Source organism: Ovis aries, chromosome 17, assembly GCF_016772045.2.
Source record: "Ovis aries strain OAR_USU_Benz2616 breed Rambouillet chromosome 17, ARS-UI_Ramb_v3.0, whole genome shotgun sequence".
NCBI classification, from domain to species: domain Eukaryota; kingdom Metazoa; phylum Chordata; class Mammalia; order Artiodactyla; family Bovidae; genus Ovis; species Ovis aries.
The window spans coordinates 58,862,730-58,881,261 of NC_056070.1; the positions used below are offsets into that span (position 1 = coordinate 58,862,730).

Consider the following 18,532-nt stretch of genomic DNA (forward strand, 5'->3'; position numbering starts at 1 on the left):
GACTCAGATCCATTGAATCAGTGATGCCATCCAACATCTCATCCTCTGTTGTCCCCTGCTCCTCCTGCCCTCAATCTTTCCCAGCATCAGGGTCTTTTCAAATGAGTCAGCTCTTTGCATCAGGTGGCTAGTATTGGAGTTTCAGCTTAAACATCAGTCCTTCTGGTGAACACCCAGAACTGATCTCCTTTAGGATGGACTGGTTGATCTCCTTGCAGTCCAAGGGACTCTCAAGAGTCTTCTCCAATACCACAGTTCAAACGCATCAATTCTTCAGCACTCAGCTTTCTTCACAGTCCAACTTTCGCATTCTTACATGACCACTGGAAAACCATAGCCTTGACTAGATGGACCTTTGTTGGCAAAGTAATGTCTCTGCTTTTCAGTATGCTGTCTAGGTTGGTCATAACTTTCCTTCCGAGGAATAAGCGTCTTTTAATTTCATATCTGCAGTGATTCTACTGCAGCCACTGTTTCCACTGTTTCCCCATCTATTTCCCATGAAGTGAGGGGACCGGATGTCATGATCTTAGTTTTCTGAATGTTGAGCTTTAAGCCAACTTTTTCACTCTCCTCTTTCACTTTCATCAGTGGGCTCTTTAGTTCTTCTTCACTTTCTGCCATAAGGGTGGTATCATCTGCATATCTGAGGCTATTGATATTTCTCCTGACAGTCTTGATTCCAGCTTGTGCTTCTTCCAGTCCAGCATTTCTCATGATGTACTCTGCATAGAAATTAAATAAGCAGGGTGACAGTATACAGCCTTGACGTACTTCTTTTCCTATTTGGAACCAGTTTGTTGTTCCATGTCCAGTTCTAACTGTTGCTTCCTGACCTGCATACAGACTTCTCAAGAAGCAGGTCAGGTGGTCCAGTATTCCCATCTCTTAAAGAATTTTCCAGTTTATTCGGATGCACACAGTCAAAGCCTTTGACATGGTCAGTAAAGCAGAAATAGATGTTTTTCTGGAACTCATTTTGCCTTTTCAGTGATCCAATGGATGTTGGCAATTTGATCTCTGGTTCCTCTACCTTTACTAAAACCAGCTTGAATGTCTGGAAGTTCACGGTTCACGTATTGCTGAAGCCTGGCTTGGAGAATTTTGAGCATTCCTTTGCTAGCGTGTGAGATGAGTGCAATTGTGCGGTAGTTTGAGCATTCTTTGACATTGCCTTTCTTTGGGATTGGAATGAAAACTGACCTTTTCTAGTCCTGTGGCCACTGCTGAGTTTTCCAAATTTGCTGGCATATTGAGTGCAGCACTTTAACAGCACCATCATTTAGGATTTGAAAGAGCTCAACTGGAATTCTACCACTTCCACTAGCTTTGTTTTTAGTGATGCATCCTAAGTCTCACTTGACTTCAGGATGTCTGGCTCTAGGTGAGTGATCACACCATCATGATTATCTGGGTCGTGAAGATCTTTTTTGTACAGTTCTTCTGTGTATTCTTACCACCTCTCCTTACTATCTTCTGCTTCTGTTATAGGTCCATACTATTTCTGTCCTTTATTGAGCCCATCTTTGCATGAAATGTTCCTTTGGTATCTCTGATTTTCTTGAAGAGACCTCTAGTCTTTCCCATTGTATTATTTTCCTGTATTCTTTGCATTGATTGCTGAGGAAGGCTTTCTTATCTCTCCTTGTTATTCTTTGGAACTCTGCATTCAAATGGGTATATCTTTCCTTTTCTCCTTTGCTTTTCGCTTCTCTTCTTTTCACAGCTATTTGTAAGGCCTCCTGAGACAGCCATTTTGCTTTTTTGCATTTCTTTTTCTTGGTGATGGTGTTCATTCCTGTCTCCTATACAATGTCACAAACCTCTGTCCATAGTTCATCAGGCTCTCTGTCTATCAGATCTAGTCCCTTAAATCTATTTCTCACTTCCACTGTATAATCATAAGGGATTTGATTCACATCATACCTGAATGGTCTAGTGGTTTTCCCCACTTTCTTCAATTTAAGTCTGAATTTGGCAATGAGGAGTTCATTATCTGAGCTATAGTCAGCTCCCAATCTTGTTTTTGCTGACTATATAGAGCTTCTCCATCTTTGGCTGCAAAGACTATTATCAGTCTGATTTCGGTGTTGACTATCTGGTGATGTCCATGTATGTGGTTTAATTTTGCATGTCTGGTGTAAGTATTATGCAGATGGATTTAGTATTTTTCAGCCATTCAGATGATCTTTATCTTTTTGATAGTGAACACATTATACCTGTATTTCCAAATTCACCTTACAGTTTTCTTCTTCATAACACCAGAGTTATTTATAGATAGGTTATTTAGTGATATCAGTAGCAGTACTACTGTTATACTAATCATTTTATTTACATGTTGATTATTTGACCTTAGTCAATAGAGGGAGAAAGACAAGGGAGCCCTTGTCTTTAAAGGAGTAGTGTGTCTAGTGAAGAGCAGGTAAGGCTGTGGAAATCAAGACTACTCCTGAGTGGCAGAGAGTATGGGAGTCCCTTCACAGAGAAAAGGAAAGCTGTAGTTCTCTAGCGTTCTGGGGAAGTGAGGTGTGTGCAGCAGCAGACAGGTATATGGTGAAAAGGAGAGGAAGGATCCCTAAATTTCAAATCTAATTCCACCTGTGCTTTTAAGAGTGGCATTTGCAGGCCATACTTTTTATCCTTATCTTCTCATCTGTAAAATGAGGAGAGTTAACTTTTATATCAGACAACCTAAATTTGAGTTTTAGGCAGGTTTCTAGATCAGGGTAATACGGTAGTAGTTATGTGTCTGCATTTTATAAAGACATTTGACATAGTCATCTTTCAGATTGTCCTTTGTAGACAAGAAACTGTACATGAGTAGCAGCACTTGCGAGAATTTGTAACTGGAAAATTACCTGATAAAGTGACTCAGGATTCTTTCCTCAGTATAGTCTCATTCACCATTTTTAACACTGACATGGATAAAGATATTGATGCTTGCTGATTAAATATCCAGCATGTTAGATAACAGACTCAGAATCAAAGATGATCTCAGCAGGCTGCAACTAAGAGTCAAATGTGGTGAGATGAAAGGCTGTGGGTTCCTCTAGTTGGGCCAGCAGGCACTGCACAGGACGGGAGGCAGGGGCTTCCTTCAGATCCTGCCTCCATTACCTTCTGTGTGACCCCTGGCCCCACATTCAAAAAGTAGAAAAGACTATTGAGAATCCTTTCTTTATCCCCTAGTCATACCACTGCATTCCCCAAAGGCAGCCAAAATTATTAGGTTTTTAAAGTGAATCCTTCCAGAGAAATTTTATGCCAGGGTAAGCAGATTGTGTGTGCATATATTTTTCTCCCCACTCTCGCATTTTTGTACAGATTTATACAGATGGGTGTATATGATTCACAACAATTTTGTACCTTATTTTTTTCCTCATCTTTTATGGGTTTATGTGGTAGGTTTTTATGTATCAGTATTTTCTTTTAAGTGGTTACACAGTATTATCTTGTAAGGATGTATCATAGCTTAGTTAACTAGCCCTTTACAATCGGGCGTTTTATGTGTTTATAGTTGTTAACTGTTATGGGCAATGCTGTAAGTTCTATCTGTGTGGTCTTAGAAGTGGCAAAAGTCTCCTTAGGTCATCAGTATCGTCCTCCTTGCCCTCTTGTTTCTTGTAATCTTAGGGGAAAAAAAGAATTTTACAGCTGAGAAGAATTTATGTGCCATAAAGTTCAGTGATTCTCGAAGCATGAACCTTGAGCTAGGAGTAGCAGCAGCAGCACTGAGAATTGGATGGAAATGCAGATTCTTGGGGCTCATTCTAGACCTTCTGAATGGGAATTTCTCGGGGTGAAGGGGCAGCAGTTTGTGCCAGCATCTGGCTTGACATATGAGGAAGCTGTGATCAGAACAGTGAAGTAACTTACCAAACATTATGTAGTTACTGGTGGCTTCTGTTCTGTTTCTCCCATAACTTGCTGTTTTTCTTGTGTAGTTTTGTCTCTTTAGGAAAAAAAAAAAATGTTTTGTTTTTAAAAGTTATCAATATAGGAAATAGGTCATTGATTCACTTCCTACTGTTTTCATTTGTGTTTCTCTGTGTCTTTTATGAAGTGAAGTGAATTGAAGTCGCTCAGTCATGTCCGACTCTTTGCGACCCCCTGGACTATAGCCCACCAGGCTCCTCTGTCCATGGGATTCTTCAGGCAAGAACACTGGAGTGGGTTACCATTTCCTTCTCCAGGGGATCTTCCTGACCCAGGGATCGAACCCAGGTCTCCTGCATTGCAGGCAGACGCTTTAACCTCTGAGCCTCTTTTGGAACATAGCAAATTCAGATTGAATTCTATTTTGAGGTTTTTAATCTCGATTCTTTAGATTGAGCCAACTTTTAAAAACCAAACCTTAAATTGGCTCCCTGCTATTTTTCACATGGTAAGACTTTTGGTTGTCTCAAGGGTGACCTCTGACTTCTTTTTTCAGACTCCTTTCCCATCATGTCCTGTCTTTCCTCCTTTTAGAATTTCTAAGCTATATCCTGTTCCTAACTACATCTATTCCTTGCCTTACATTTCATCTCTTACTTTTTCTTTTCTCTCTATACTGAAATCAAACATTCATCTGATTTCTTCTTCTTTGAAGCATTTGGACTTCAAAATTGAAAAAATCAGTACACTTTAGCCTTCCCATGGCATTTTGATTTTCTGTTTCTGTACTTGACTTTATTGTACTGATAAGCATTTATGTCAGCCTTAGTTTATACACTCCTTGAGGACATGAACCATATTTTATTCATTGTCACTGTTCAGACTTCTTGTACCATTCTGACTTCCTAATTGATAGACAAAGGTAGCTTGTGTTTATGTTCATGCACAGTTGGGATTCAGTGGAAGAGCAAGTGCGCTCTGGGCTGTACTCAGAACCTGTAACTCTCACCAGTGGCCTTATAAATATTCAGATGACTGCATGGGTTAATAAGCACGAGAGGGGTATGTCAGATCCTCCTTCTCTACTGGATTTTACAAACGAAAATGACCAGTCCAGAGTCAGTTGATGCGTATGTTGGTATCTTACATGCCTGGCATCATGTTGTGCTTGGGGGATTCTGTGTGTTCAGTGTCATTTCCATAAACGGAGGCCAGCATGTTGTTGACACTCCTGTATACTTGTATATATTTAAATTACATGCATTGTTTCCTCTTTGTGAACTTCAAACTTAGACATAAGGTGCTAAGGAAATGTTTAAATTTATTATCTTACGATTACTCTGTTGTGCTAAATACCCAAATATCAAGTTTAGGTATGTCTGTCCTATTGAGGAAGCTGCGCATTCCAGTAAAACACAAAATTTTCTCAGATCATTGCAACATACTTGTCAAGGAAGACTATATTAATATATGCTTCCCTGTAGGAATAGAGTGAAAATATTGTCATTTTTATTTCAGTTTTCCAAAATCATTATAATTTTATACTTAAATTTTAATTTTTTGAGTGGTACTCAAAATATACTTTATAATATTTTAGAGAACTTTTGAAAAGAAGGAAATCTTGGAAGATGAGTTTTCAAATGGTGATTGCCTAGAATATAGTGATTTTGGTTCATCAGGCAAATGTTCCTATAAGCTGTCCTGAGAAATGGAGATGTTATGGGTGACTTAAGGCCAAAGTTAACAACTTTGAAAGAATGTGCCACTATAGTAATTTTGAAATTATGTTGCTCCAAGACATATCATTTTTTTAGTGTTTAGCAAATTGTGTGGAAAATGGAGAAGTGAAATGCTTTAATAAAATTTTGTGATCAGAGGTAAATTGTGAAAATTAAATATAATCAATTACCAGTCCATTTAGAAACATATTATCTTAGCAGTTGTATTGGAAATTAACATATAGCAGTGTTCTTAATTGCTACCTTTAGCTCAATAAGTTTAATAACCTTATTGTAATGGTATAAGATTGTAAATTTGATCTTACTGTTATGTCATACCAAACACAAGCAAAACTACTTTGTCATTGTTCCTAGTCATTTAAAAGCCAGTTCAGATAGTAATACACAAGAAGGTAGAAAAACATTACTCTTTTCCTGTCCTTAGGCGCTTATAGTTGGAGACTGTGCAAAGGAAGCAGAAAGCATTCTGCACAGTCGTTTCCAGTTTTGCGGTGAGACCTAACTTTCTTTTATCTGGCATCTTTAATTACCGTTGTTGTTATTTGTCCACAGCCAATGGAAAGTTTGTGCGTGTTAATATCATCCAGGGCAGGCTGTGGTGGATGCTCGATAAAGTAAAGCTGTGTCCCATCTGTGTTCCTGTCTCTAGCACCTATTTATTTCCCACCGAAACGCAGAGCTGAGTTTCTCATTTTGTCTTCTTCTAGTGAGCATTTGTCCTGTGCGTTCACATTCTTTCTTCATGGGGAAAGTAATGTATGCACAAGTGTGGAGATTGCCCAACACCAGCCAATTTATTTGATCAATGAGGAGCATATCCACATGGCTCAGTCTTCACCTGCACCATTTCAAGGTAAGTAGACAGTGATGTCTCTCCTCTCCACCACTGCCTACCTGGTGGACAGCCACCTTGCCCAGTGAAGTCTCATGGAATGAGGTAGTATCTGAAATGGACATGTTGAGCTAAGCAGGAAGGGTTAGTTTCTGAAGAAGAAAGGGAAGATCACAAGTAAGTGATGATAGCTTGCTCATTTTTTTACTGAAAGCTTCTCTCAGCTACAACATGGTCTTAAGTGTGTCAAAGAATAAAGTGTGGAGGATTTCCTGAAGATCAAAAATCTAATAAGTTAAAGATTTTCCTTGTTTTCTTTGTCCTATGGTTTTAGGACTGTAATGACTAACAGAGAGTTACTATTAAGCTTTGTACTCTTTGAAATTTTAACCAAAATCAAATTCCTGGAGTTGCATAGTCTGTACTTTCTTTATTAATACCTTATTTTCTTTTAATTTTGGACTGCATTGGTTGTAGATATTTGGTTATAATTTAACTTACCTTCATATTTTCATGAATGCTCGACTAATTACCTAGATATCAGCAAAATAACACCATGTTTCTTTTTTCTAACTATATATTCTAAAGCTTTGTTTTGTCTTTGGAATTCATAATTTTCTATGAATAACTCTTTTTAAATGTTATAATATTAAATTGAACCATATAGAAACATTTTTTGTTTGCTTAATCTTATCAATTCTAGAGATGCCTGGTTGAAATAGCCTGAGTATATCACAAAATGTAATTTAAAAAATATTTTTATTAAAATTGACTAAAGTATTTTATTGATATAATAGTCAAATGATTGTTTAGCCTCCATATTATTTATATTGGTTTTTGGTCTTATACAAATGATTGCAAGTTAATTTGATGAAAGCAGCTTTTTCTTGCCCTAAAGATTGTTACGCTTTTTTTTTTTTTTAAGGTAAAAAAGAACACTGAACCTCATGTAATTTTGTCCTGATTATTGCCTGCATTTTCCTCCATCTAGCAACACATTTTAAACTGTGTACTTTATTATTCTGTAGTTTTTTGGATGTTTTGTGTATGAACTGCTATATTATTCAAAACAGCCCAGTTCTCAAACTGTACACTTGAGTTGTAAAATATGCTCATTTTGTGGACTGTCAGGATTATTTAAACACTATATTTCCTTGACTCTGAAAGTGCTGAGGATTACCTGACTTTAGATTTCGTGGAGCCCAAAGCATTTACTTAAAGTAACAAAAGGAATTACTAGTCATGAGAAAAGATGACTAACCTAAGTTGGGAAAGATAATATTGGCCATACTTGGTCCTTGTAGACTACTTACTTTACATATTATTGGTTTGTTACTAATATCTTGAATTATGGAAGACTTTGTGGGGCATTATCCTGCTTATTTCCCATGATTGGTGTAGAGAAGGTACATTCTTAGGGCAGGTGTTGGTATATAGACAATTATAGTGAACATAATTAATCACATTGATGTGGGGATTTCTTAGAAGTGCTAAAACAGGAAAATTGCCCTTGATTGGCTGTGTTGCTTAGATCAGTATTTCTCCATTTGTATCCATACAGAATAGCAGAAGGCAACACGAAATATGTGATGTCTTTAACCATCTCTGTCTTGATTGATGTGATATATCATCCAGCAGTTAAGAAAAAAAACTGTCTCCCAAAAAGGATCTCCCAGTGAATGCTTATGCTGAGATTTGTTTTTATAAGTCAGGATCAAGGAAAAGTGACTTTTATCCCTAGAAAAGTGTTATTTGAAATGTAGAAATACTCACTGTGAGAATAAGAACTGAGTTATACAGTGTTATGTTAACTGCATTTTTGTGTCTAGCTCAGTGAAAATGACATCAAGGTCAAACAGTGAAAGAATTAGAGAGAAGGACTTTTTAAGTCCTTTACTTTATGTAAAATAAATTTTATTTTAGAGTTGTTTAATCAGCAGACCTCTAAAATTGTTGTAACTGAACTTATACATAACATTATGTTTCAGATTTGGTACATTAATACTTTTCTGCCAACAGACATTTTATTTATATACTATTTTTAAATTACCTCAAATATTTAGGAAGTCTCAGGAAATCATAGGGAGAGGGTTCAGGTCCCAGGCTGGTTTCAGGATATATGTATTGAATGGTCTTCTGTCATAGAAGATTCAGTATTCACACTGTATGAGCTATTACCAAATTGATTTTTATATGCTTTAATGTATAGATAGATAATATATAGATAGCTTACATATAGATAGCTTATGTATTGTGTGTTGATGTACTTGTCTGATGGTGTTAATTATATCTCCTCCCATTTGATTTCCTTCAAAAATTGATTTGAGTTGAGAGGCATATAAAAAGTACTAAAACTAGAAAAAAGAAATTTTAAAACATTACACTTAAAAAGGAGTTAGGAAATAAAGAGCAGTATACATCAAATGATAGTATGCCTCACCCTAAAACTACCATGTATGTAGCATTACACCTAAGTAGAAATGATTACTCTGATGCGTAACATATGTTTCTCCTGTCTGCTTTAGTACTGGTAAGTCCTTATGGCTTAAATGGCACGCTAACAGGCCAAGCATACAAGATGTCAGACCCAGCCACCCGTAAGTTGATAGAGGAATGGCAGTATTTCTACCCAATGGTGCTGAAAAAGAAAGAAGAAATGAAAGGAGAGGAAGAGTTGGGATATGATGATGATTTCCCCGTGGCAGTAGAAGTAATTGTTGGTAAGAGGAAATGTTTTGCCTGAAGAACTTAATTCTATCTTCTTCATCTTGCTTAATTTAAAAAGATAATCATTCAGATTCATCAAAAATAATCTCCATAATTTTCCCATCTTTTTGAATTCTCTTGACACAGTGGTATTTGCTGAGTAGTTATCTTGCCTGAAGCACCAGTGGTCCCTGTATTCCAAATGCTATTATGATAATGTTGGAACACATGTTTAAATAGCTATTAACTTATGAAAGGATGGAACCTATCACTTTTGGCAGTACCTAATGAGTGTCTCATTTTTACTAGTGAGCTTTGACTCTGACCACTGGAATAATAATTTGGCAGTCTGGCATGACCTTTTTCTCAGGCCTGTTCTCTCGCTCGCTCTCCTCACAGGTGGTGTTCGGATGGTTTATCCTTCAGCTTTTGTGCTGATCTCTCAGAATGACATCCCAGTTCCTCAGAGTGTGGCCAGCACCGGGGGCCATATTACAGTTGGGCAGCAGGGGCTTGGGAGCATGAAGGACCCAAGTAACTGCGGGATGCCTCTCACCCCACCCACTTCTCCAGAACAGGCTGTCATGGGTGAGTACGATCCAGGAGCATCCTGGGGGTAAGAGATTTCAGAAAGTCATGTAGCACCCCTGCCACGGAACAGATGAGAAAACAACGGAGAAATTCCTGGTGGAAGAGATGGAAATAGACTAATGTGGGATTTTACAAAATAGAGAAGGAAAATTGTAAACAATTGATGTGCTTCAGAATTTTAATCGTGTCTGTTAGTCTCTACTCCAGTTAAACACCTTCGTTGCTTCTCTTCAGTTCTACACATGCATCTACCCTTTTACACTGATGTGCATGCATGCACACACATGCAGTCAGGAGATGAGATGTGAAAAATACTAAATGAGAGAATAGTTGACGTGCTTGCCCAGTTGTCTGTTGCCAGACAAGGACAAGTCTTGGGTGAATTCTCTTCGCTTGTTATAAAGTTAGTCTGACATCCAAGAGCTCTGAATAAATGCTTTGTCCTTTCAATAATGTCTACACTAATGACAGATATTAATTAACTTGAAAAATTTGTCCATTTCAACATTTTTCCTTCTTGAGAAAATTCAGAAATTATTTAAATTGGGAAGATGTTTCCTTTGTCGAGTAGTATATATTCTATATTACCTTTTTTGTTGTTACATTGACTTCATTTTAATTGAAAATATGGTCACTAAGAAAAGGATAATCATCATACTTGAGCTGAAGTAAGATTATTTATAGGTATTTAATGTGGGCCATATTGGCAGGAACATCAGTAAACAAAGTCTTATCCTCTAAACTTTGAAAACAGACTGTCAAGCATGATACATGTTCATCACGTGGTAATTTTCATGAGAATGAAATAAGGTAGTATTTAAAAATTGCTGCCATAGTGCTTGACGTGTAGTGACATTCCATAAATGTGCATGGTTAAATAACATATTGGGGAAAAGTATAGACTTTGTGATTGAACACACCTTTTAAAACCTAGCTTTAGTTTTTACTAGATGAGTGACCTTATTTAATTCTCATACTTGTTTTGAACACCAGTTTCCTTCTCTGTTAAGTTCTATATAGTTTCCAGGACTGTTACACATGTTAGATCGTGTACCTGACAGTGCTTGATAAACAGTAAAGCAATATACAAACAGTAGGACAAGAATTCAAAGAAGTGCTCAGAACTCCATTGTTAACACACAGTATTGTTATCAGCTTCCCAGGTGGCGCTAGTGGTAAAGAATCCGCCTGCCAATGCAGGGGGATATAAGAGACATGGCTTCCATCCTGGGGTTGGGAAGATCCCCTGAAGGAGGGCATGGCAACCCACTCCAGTGTTCTTGCCTGGAGAATCCTATGGACAGGGGAGCCTGGCGGGCTAAGTCCGTAGGGTCACAAAGAGTCAGACACAGCTAAAGCAACATAGCACACACATTAAGTTATCTGGAAGGAATAACCCAGATATTGTGTGAGGGACATAGAAATGAACATGTAACCTTAGGGGTTTGGGGTTTTGGGGGGTTGTTGTGGCTGGCCTACACAGCTTATAGAATCTTAGTTCTGCCACCAGGGATTGAACCTGTGCCCCTTGCAATGGAAGCACAGAGTCCTAACCATTGGACTGCCAGGAAATTCTTAGCCTTTGTTTTTAAGAGCCTTGTAATTGCTAAGATGGTGAAAAAATGTACTACATCCAGCTCTGAATACAGTTGAGCAGAGAATTTGGATGATCCCTTGTGAAAGGATTTGCCAACAGTTTGATTTTTATTAAAACCACTTTTAAACTGAAAAAGCAGAAAAACCCTTGTATAGTCTTTTTATAATTATAATAACATCATAGAGAAGATAGATTAATAAGTCTAGAATTGTCAGTATTTTAAAAAATGTTAATCATATTTCATATGCAAGTTTGGATTTTTAACAAACTACAGAAGTCATCAGTTTTTATTTACATTTGTTACTGTTTTCCCTGGTATTTCGTAAAATTTGTGTTCAGCTTAAAATTGAAGGCCTACTGTGTGCGTGATGCCTTGACCTTTGGTTAGTTCAGAACTCTTAAATTCATAATTCAGAAAAAAATGTTATATTCTGGTGGATTTCAGGTGTGTACTTTTCCAACTATAGATCTTTAGATTTCTTCCCCTCTAACTCTGTGTATATCATTGTGCTATACCCTGGGTGAATAAATCTCTTGATGTCTCCTTATTTCCTAAAACAGAAACACTAAATAAGAGTGACTGTTGTATTTGTCATAAAATTAATTTGTCCAGCTTTATACATCATAACATCAAATTACAGCTTAGGACTCCTAATGCTCTATCTGCGAGAATCCTGCTCAGCCTCATCACTCTGCACTTGAATGATATTGAACACTGCCATGCTTTCCTGGGCATAGGACAAAGGGGGTTACTTTACCCCTTAAAGTGGCCAAGAGTCTCCTAGATTGGCACAGGACCTGGGAGGGCCAGAATTCTGGCTTGTGTGAATAGATAGATCAGCTTGCCTCTTCTGTTTATGGAGATAATTTGAGAAGCAGCATTGAATATGCATTTAACAACATGTAATACAAGTCTCATTTAATTCCATATAAGATACCACCCACATTTTAGTTAAATCATTAAAAGCTACTGAAAAATATTAACCTACGTTTAATCAGAAAAGAGTCTGGCTGGCTTTCCCCACAACCTCTCCTGTTTTGGTCATAAATAATTCCCTTATGATACCATGGACTGATAGTCTGTTTGGTTATACTGTTGAGTGTTTGAGGTCAAAGGGCTGTGCTGTCTACTTCTGTTTGTTGCTTTACTTTGCCTAGTTTTATAATAGGCATTTGAAAATCCATTGTAAAGTCAAAATGAAATATTTTGTCCTGTGAGCCAAGACAGAGAACTTTTAAGATTAAAAGATAGCAATGAAAGATCAAATTTCTTGTCTCTGTTAATTTATCTTATTTATATTATAACAGTGCTTTTCTGGGGAACAAGAAAGCTTCAGTTCGTAAGAATGTAAGCATTGGGGTTTGCTTTATTTATTTAAAAAAAAATAAAAGTGGAGCTGAGACTAACCAGTCAATTCCATACAATGGTTGTTTTGCATTGATACCAAGAAATATTAGTTTGTAATATTAGGTTGCTTCTTTCTTTTTCACATGAAAGTGAACCATTTCAGAGCACTTTAAAATTATTTCAGTTGAGATAATTTGCATCATAATTCTATCAGGAATAAAACCCTCAATATGTTTATGAAATCAAATAGATAAAAGTAATTGAGTCAGAATTTAATACTGAAAATTGACTTCATTATTTGTCTTGTATGAGATGAAAGTAGTAAAATATTTACAACCAATAACTAATCGTATCAACAGTTAAAGTAGGCATAATAGAAAATGGCCCTGAAGGAGGAAGTGGCAGCCCACTCCAGTATTCTTGCCTGGAGAATCCCGTGGACCGAGGAGTCTGGTGGGCCGCAGTCCATCGGGTTGCAGAGTGGGACATGACAGAGCGACTTAGCATGCGTGCCACCGAAAATGTATTGCATGCCAAGTACAGTTGGAAAATCTAAGTGGAAATATTAGAAACCAGTGGATTTCTAATCCTCGGATATAAAATGTGGAGTTAGTCTCTCATTTTTTTTAGTATTAGCTTGCATAGATGGTGTCAGGCATAAGGATGAAGAGTTCCACACACGGATTTGAAATTTGACCTTGTTAAGGATTTCTCTCTCCTACCCAGGACAGTGTGCAGTTGCTACGCAGCCATTTAGCTATGTGGGCATAAAGCTCCCTCTGCTGTTTTCTTCTGTCTTGAAACTCATTTACTGCATTGAGATTTAAAAACTCAGACAATCCCTGCATGTTTATATCTTTAATGCTGTCGTGTTTCAGTCCTCCTATGTAAGTCATCTCCAAAACCTCTGAGTAGGAATGCCTCCTGATGGATATGCCATTGCGGGTATGTGAGTGCGGGTATTAATGTGACTGAAAGCTATACTGACGCAGATTTACTCATAGCTATGGATAGCATTATTGTCAGGGGTAGCAGCAAAGCTGCCATGATCAGTTTCAACAATCAAATGTCTATGTTAAATAAATAAGGGGCTGCCCTGCTGGCTCAGATGGTAAAGAATCTGGCTGCAATGCCAGAGACCCAAGTTTGATCCCTGGGTCGGGAAGATCCCCTGAGCAGTCTGTGCGCTAGGAGGCCTTTTCAGAAAATTCTGACCTTCCATATTGTGTTTTCTCTCCTAGGTGAGAGTGGAGGTACGCAGAGTGCTGTCAGTCACCTAGGCTCCCAAGACGGGGGGATGCTAACTATGCACAGTCCAAAGAGGTCGGGGAAGATTCCTCCAAAACTCCACAATCATATGGTCCATCGAGTCTGGAAGGAATGCATCCTCAACAGAACCCAGTCCAAGTATGTGTTTTCCGTTCTGTCTGGGTGGTGGTTTACTGACATGCCTTTTATTACTACATGAAGAGGATCAGTCACATGGCACCGTTGTGTGACCAAACCCTGAGGGGGTCGTTGCATTGTTAGCTCGTCTTTCAGATCATAATAGGGTAAAATTCAAAGCAAAGATGTTAGAATAATTTGATGGTCCAGGAAGACTGTGAAGTTCTTTATCATCTCAAGATTGTCATGGTATTCATCTGACATTTTTTATCACAGCTGACTCGGAGATTCACCCTGAATATCAGGAGAATAGTTGTGGGTATGGTTTTTCCCTGTATACTTACTAATGAGCGTTTGCTATTTACAAAGGAAAATGACCTTCATTGCCATGTTTTCTATGATACATTAGCCTCATGTTTTAATTGACAGTGTATTTCTCAACTAAATGGATGAGAATTAGAGAAGTGTTTAGTAGCTGCTATGCTTCTGTTTCTTGATTCAGGGAAATTCTTTTCTTCCTCTCCCCAACTTCCCTTTCTTGTCCACCTCCCTCCCGTCTATCCCCTCTGACCTCCTTCCCTCCTTCCTTAACATATTTTTGTAAAAGAGTAGAAATTGATTCTAAGATGAGATTATTTTAATTGCATGGATAATAATGTCAAACAGTAGTCAGTAAACACTTTTCACTTATCAAGAATTATGTAAACATATTCAGCATATTTTCACATGTTTTGATATGACTGAGATGTCCACCTTTTTGGCTGATACAAGTAAACAATGAGTCTTGATTCTCAGGAGCAGAACAAATATGGACATTTTTGTCAGTAATTCCAAAGGACTCATTTAGAAGTTAAGTCAGTGTTTCTTAAGTGACTGCTCTTCAAAGCTTTATATATACACATTTAAGGGCTGTCCTTCAGACCTCGGACCTAGTTTTTAACAAATTCATACTATATATTTATCTCCCAGTTAGTGGCTCTGGAATGGTAGCTCAGACGGTAAAGAATCTGCCTGCCATGTAGGAGACCGAGGCTTGATCCCTGAGTTGGGAAGATCCTTGGAGAAGGGAATGGCAGCCCACTCCAGTATTCTTGCCTGGAGAATTCCATGGACAGAGGAGTCTGACGGGCTGCAGTCCATGGAGTTGCAAAGAGTCAGACATGACTGAATTACTAACACATATAGAATAGGCTACTAAAGATTGAGTAGAAAAAAATCTAAAATAATTGCAGTGGGCAATCACGTCATGTTCTAGAATTTAAAAGGTAGCTCTGTTTGCTTAAAAATGGTCCTTTCCGTTAGAATTATTGGTACAGATATTTTCATTTCTGTCTGCAGTGCCTCAACAATTTCCACGCTAACATTTTCTTTTTCTTTCATTTACCATCTTTGATTTTTATCACCACTAACCTTTCCACTAATTCTTAACAGATCAGAGTCCTTCTGTCAGAAGCACTGCGTGGGGAAGTGAGTCTCCCAGAAAGGCAGGGGAGGGTGGAGAGCAAGCAAAGTCCCTGCAGAGCCATCAGTAACCTGCAACATCAGCTGTAGTAGGATCCACAGTGCAGGGGGACTGCCCAGTGTTCCTATTTATGCAGCAATAGATGTCTTTAGCTGCCAGTGATTATGTAGGAGACATCTTTGATTCTTGTATTTTGGTTCACATTATATACATGGAGTGCTGCCCTTAAATGCTAGTAAATGTCGATGTTTTCAGAGTGATTTAAACAGTCTGTCTAACAAAGAAATAAAGCAAAACAAACAGAACCAAAAAATAATCTGTCTGAGGGTATATGATTCGTAGATGCTATGAAAAGATAATTTTTAAAGATTTAGGTTATCTCTCCGGAATTTAGCTGACTTTTAAAAAAATAGCTGCTAATAGTGCCAGGTAATGTTTTCATTGCTATCTGTACTACCCATGTTAAAATGCATATTGATCTTAAATAAAAGTATTTTGAATCTGATTTTCTTTCTGGTGCACAGACATAGTAGTTGACTTCCCCTCTGCCCCCCAACCCTACACCTTGGGTTGCTCTAAACTGTCTATCGGCAGGATACTGTTACTGTGTAAGATGTATTCATGTCTTTCTAACATCCTTTTCCTCCCCAGAGGTATGAATATTATCTCATGTTTATACAAACCACATATTTTAACCTTTTTTAGGAGGAGCCAAATGTCCACTCCAACTCTTGAAGAAGAGCCTGCTAACAATCCTGCTACTTGGGATTTTGTGGATCCAACCCAAAGAGTCAGCTGTTCTTGCTCTAGGTAGGTAGGGGCCGAGGCAGAGCAGTAATCAGATAGAATTGGACAGAATCATAGTACATTTTGTTGGTTGTCTCCTGGTCTCTCAGACCACTTCTTCCACATCATTTTGCTTGGTTTTCTTTATAAACCTTCTACTTCTAGTGCTAGAAAAAAAGCTTGCTGTTGTTTTGTTTTGTTTCTATGTAGAGAATACAGTTTTATTATTGGGACTCAGAATGAGCCTTTTTAGACAACTGACCCTGTTAACAAATAGCTCCCACAGATTTCTTCAGGACAACTCCTTTAGAACTAAAGGCATCAGTTTAACAAGACAATCTCTTGCCATTTAAATGAGTTTATTTAGTTACTCTTAATTATAAAGTTGAGATAAATATCAAGCAAGTTGGCTTGAATTAATAGAAGTTGGATTAAATAGACCTTCCATAGAAAATTTTTCTTGTTGATGCTGGTGTTTTTTGATGACTGAAGTAGATATGTGGTAATAATATCTGAGGAAAGCCAGAATTGTTGCTCGTTCATTTAGATATTTGAGTGGAAACCCAAATTATTTTCTGAATATTCTCTTCAACTTAGAGTGGCTTTCCTTCCATTTGACACTGCTCAATGGTTATACAAAGGTCAGTTGAGATAAGTATACTTGGAAGTTGGCTATCCATTTCTCTAACTGAGACCATGGGGTCCTTAATGTGGCATATATGAATTGGCTTCAGGGTAGGGAGGAGGCTATGATGCCCAGAAATCTCTGCAAGCACACACATGCGTGTGCACATGTTTGTTTACACACATAGGCAGCAACTTTAACAGATTCTTCCCGTCCCCTCTCCTCTTTCCTGTAAGTTGGTTCTCTTTTATCAAGCTCTGCCTTGGTAGTCAGCTTTTTGTTGAGAGATGCTGTTTTAAGTACCTAATGAAACCCTTGATTGATTTTTCAAGGAGGATGTTTTCGATGATATTCTTTGCTCATTAAGGGTCCTTTCTCTGAGCTGGTGAGAATCTCTCTAGTCGCAGGATAGGAATGGTGTACCAGCTGAATGCTTGGGCTCCTTTCTTCTCTAGGCCACTGTTATTCATGTGATTATTAGGAAAAATGGTATTTTCCTAATAACATTGACTTCTAAATAGCTTACAGCCAGGTTTTGATCCACCTTTAGAAAGTACATAGGATAAAAATTTCAGTGTATTTAATTTCACTTGTGCATTCCTCTTATTTTTTCCTGCTTTTTTCCTTAATCTAGATTTTTTCACTTTTTAAAATAACCCTTTTACTGATTTCTATCACATTTTTATTCAGCACCTTGAGTTATTTTTACCTAAATTATAAATAAACAACTCTTTTTCTTTTGTCCTCTGGAGTTACTGTTCTGTCTCCTCACCAAATTCTTATACCCTTCAGATCTTATTTGTAAATATGCATTCCATTCCATTGACTTCTAAATATTTATATCTACATCTGACTTCTCACATGTACTCAAGTCTTATATTTTGCAAAGTGCTTTTAAGATACACCCTTAATATTGACATCAAACCAAGAACCCTGTTGCAGTCATTTCTGTCAGTTTTCTCCTTCTCGGCCTAGAACTATCATTTATTTTCCTTAATTTTCTAGATCAGTTTTATCATTGCATTTCACACTGACTTCCTTTGAAATGTCTGTTACAGTCATTCTGCTTTCCTTATTCATTTAGTCACCATATGTTTCTACACTCTTTGGCCCAGCTTCTGATTCCTTCCCACTGGTGCCACATAGTTAGCCTTTTGAGCCTGATGGTCCTGCTGCCGCCTTCAGGGAGGTCCCGTACCCACTCACAGATATGCAGTGGAGGTCTGTTCCTTACTGGTGTATCCCTTATTCTGAAGGTTCCACAACGTAGCTAAGTTGCTAAATGCATGACTTAGTTGAAAATGACTTTATTAGATTATCCACTTTGCACAAAGTCCTTACTTTGAAAAGGCTACTATAAAATATCTATCTCAAAAGATCAGTGTGGTTAAATGCTCTTGGAGAAAATCCACATCAAAAAGTTTTATGTAAAAGACTTTCAGAGCTTAGGTCTTAAATAAGCACCCTTAGAAGATATAATTGAGATATTTTCAGGTGAGACATTCATCTCTCAGTGTGGTACTGTGCCTTGGAGATTTAAAGTCCAGTTTTTGCCTTTTTGACAGTAGCTTTAAGCTATTGACT

General features: G+C 37.7%; 1 protein-coding gene across 4 annotated transcripts in view; it reads left to right on the plus strand.

Annotated features, from left to right (window-relative positions):
* Window positions 1–18,532, plus strand: part of MED13L (mediator complex subunit 13L) — a 285,853-nt gene that overhangs the window by 213,737 nt on the left and 53,584 nt on the right. For all 4 annotated transcript variants that reach the window (XM_015101659.4, XM_015101660.4, XM_060400794.1 and 1 more), the window contains 5 exons: window positions 6,323–6,468; window positions 8,973–9,167; window positions 9,553–9,741; window positions 13,931–14,096; window positions 16,243–16,347. In XM_015101659.4, coding sequence (XP_014957145.2) covers window positions 6,323–6,468; window positions 8,973–9,167; window positions 9,553–9,741; window positions 13,931–14,096; window positions 16,243–16,347 — 801 coding nt within the window. The remainder of the gene's footprint in view (window positions 1–6,322; window positions 6,469–8,972; window positions 9,168–9,552; window positions 9,742–13,930; window positions 14,097–16,242; window positions 16,348–18,532) is intronic.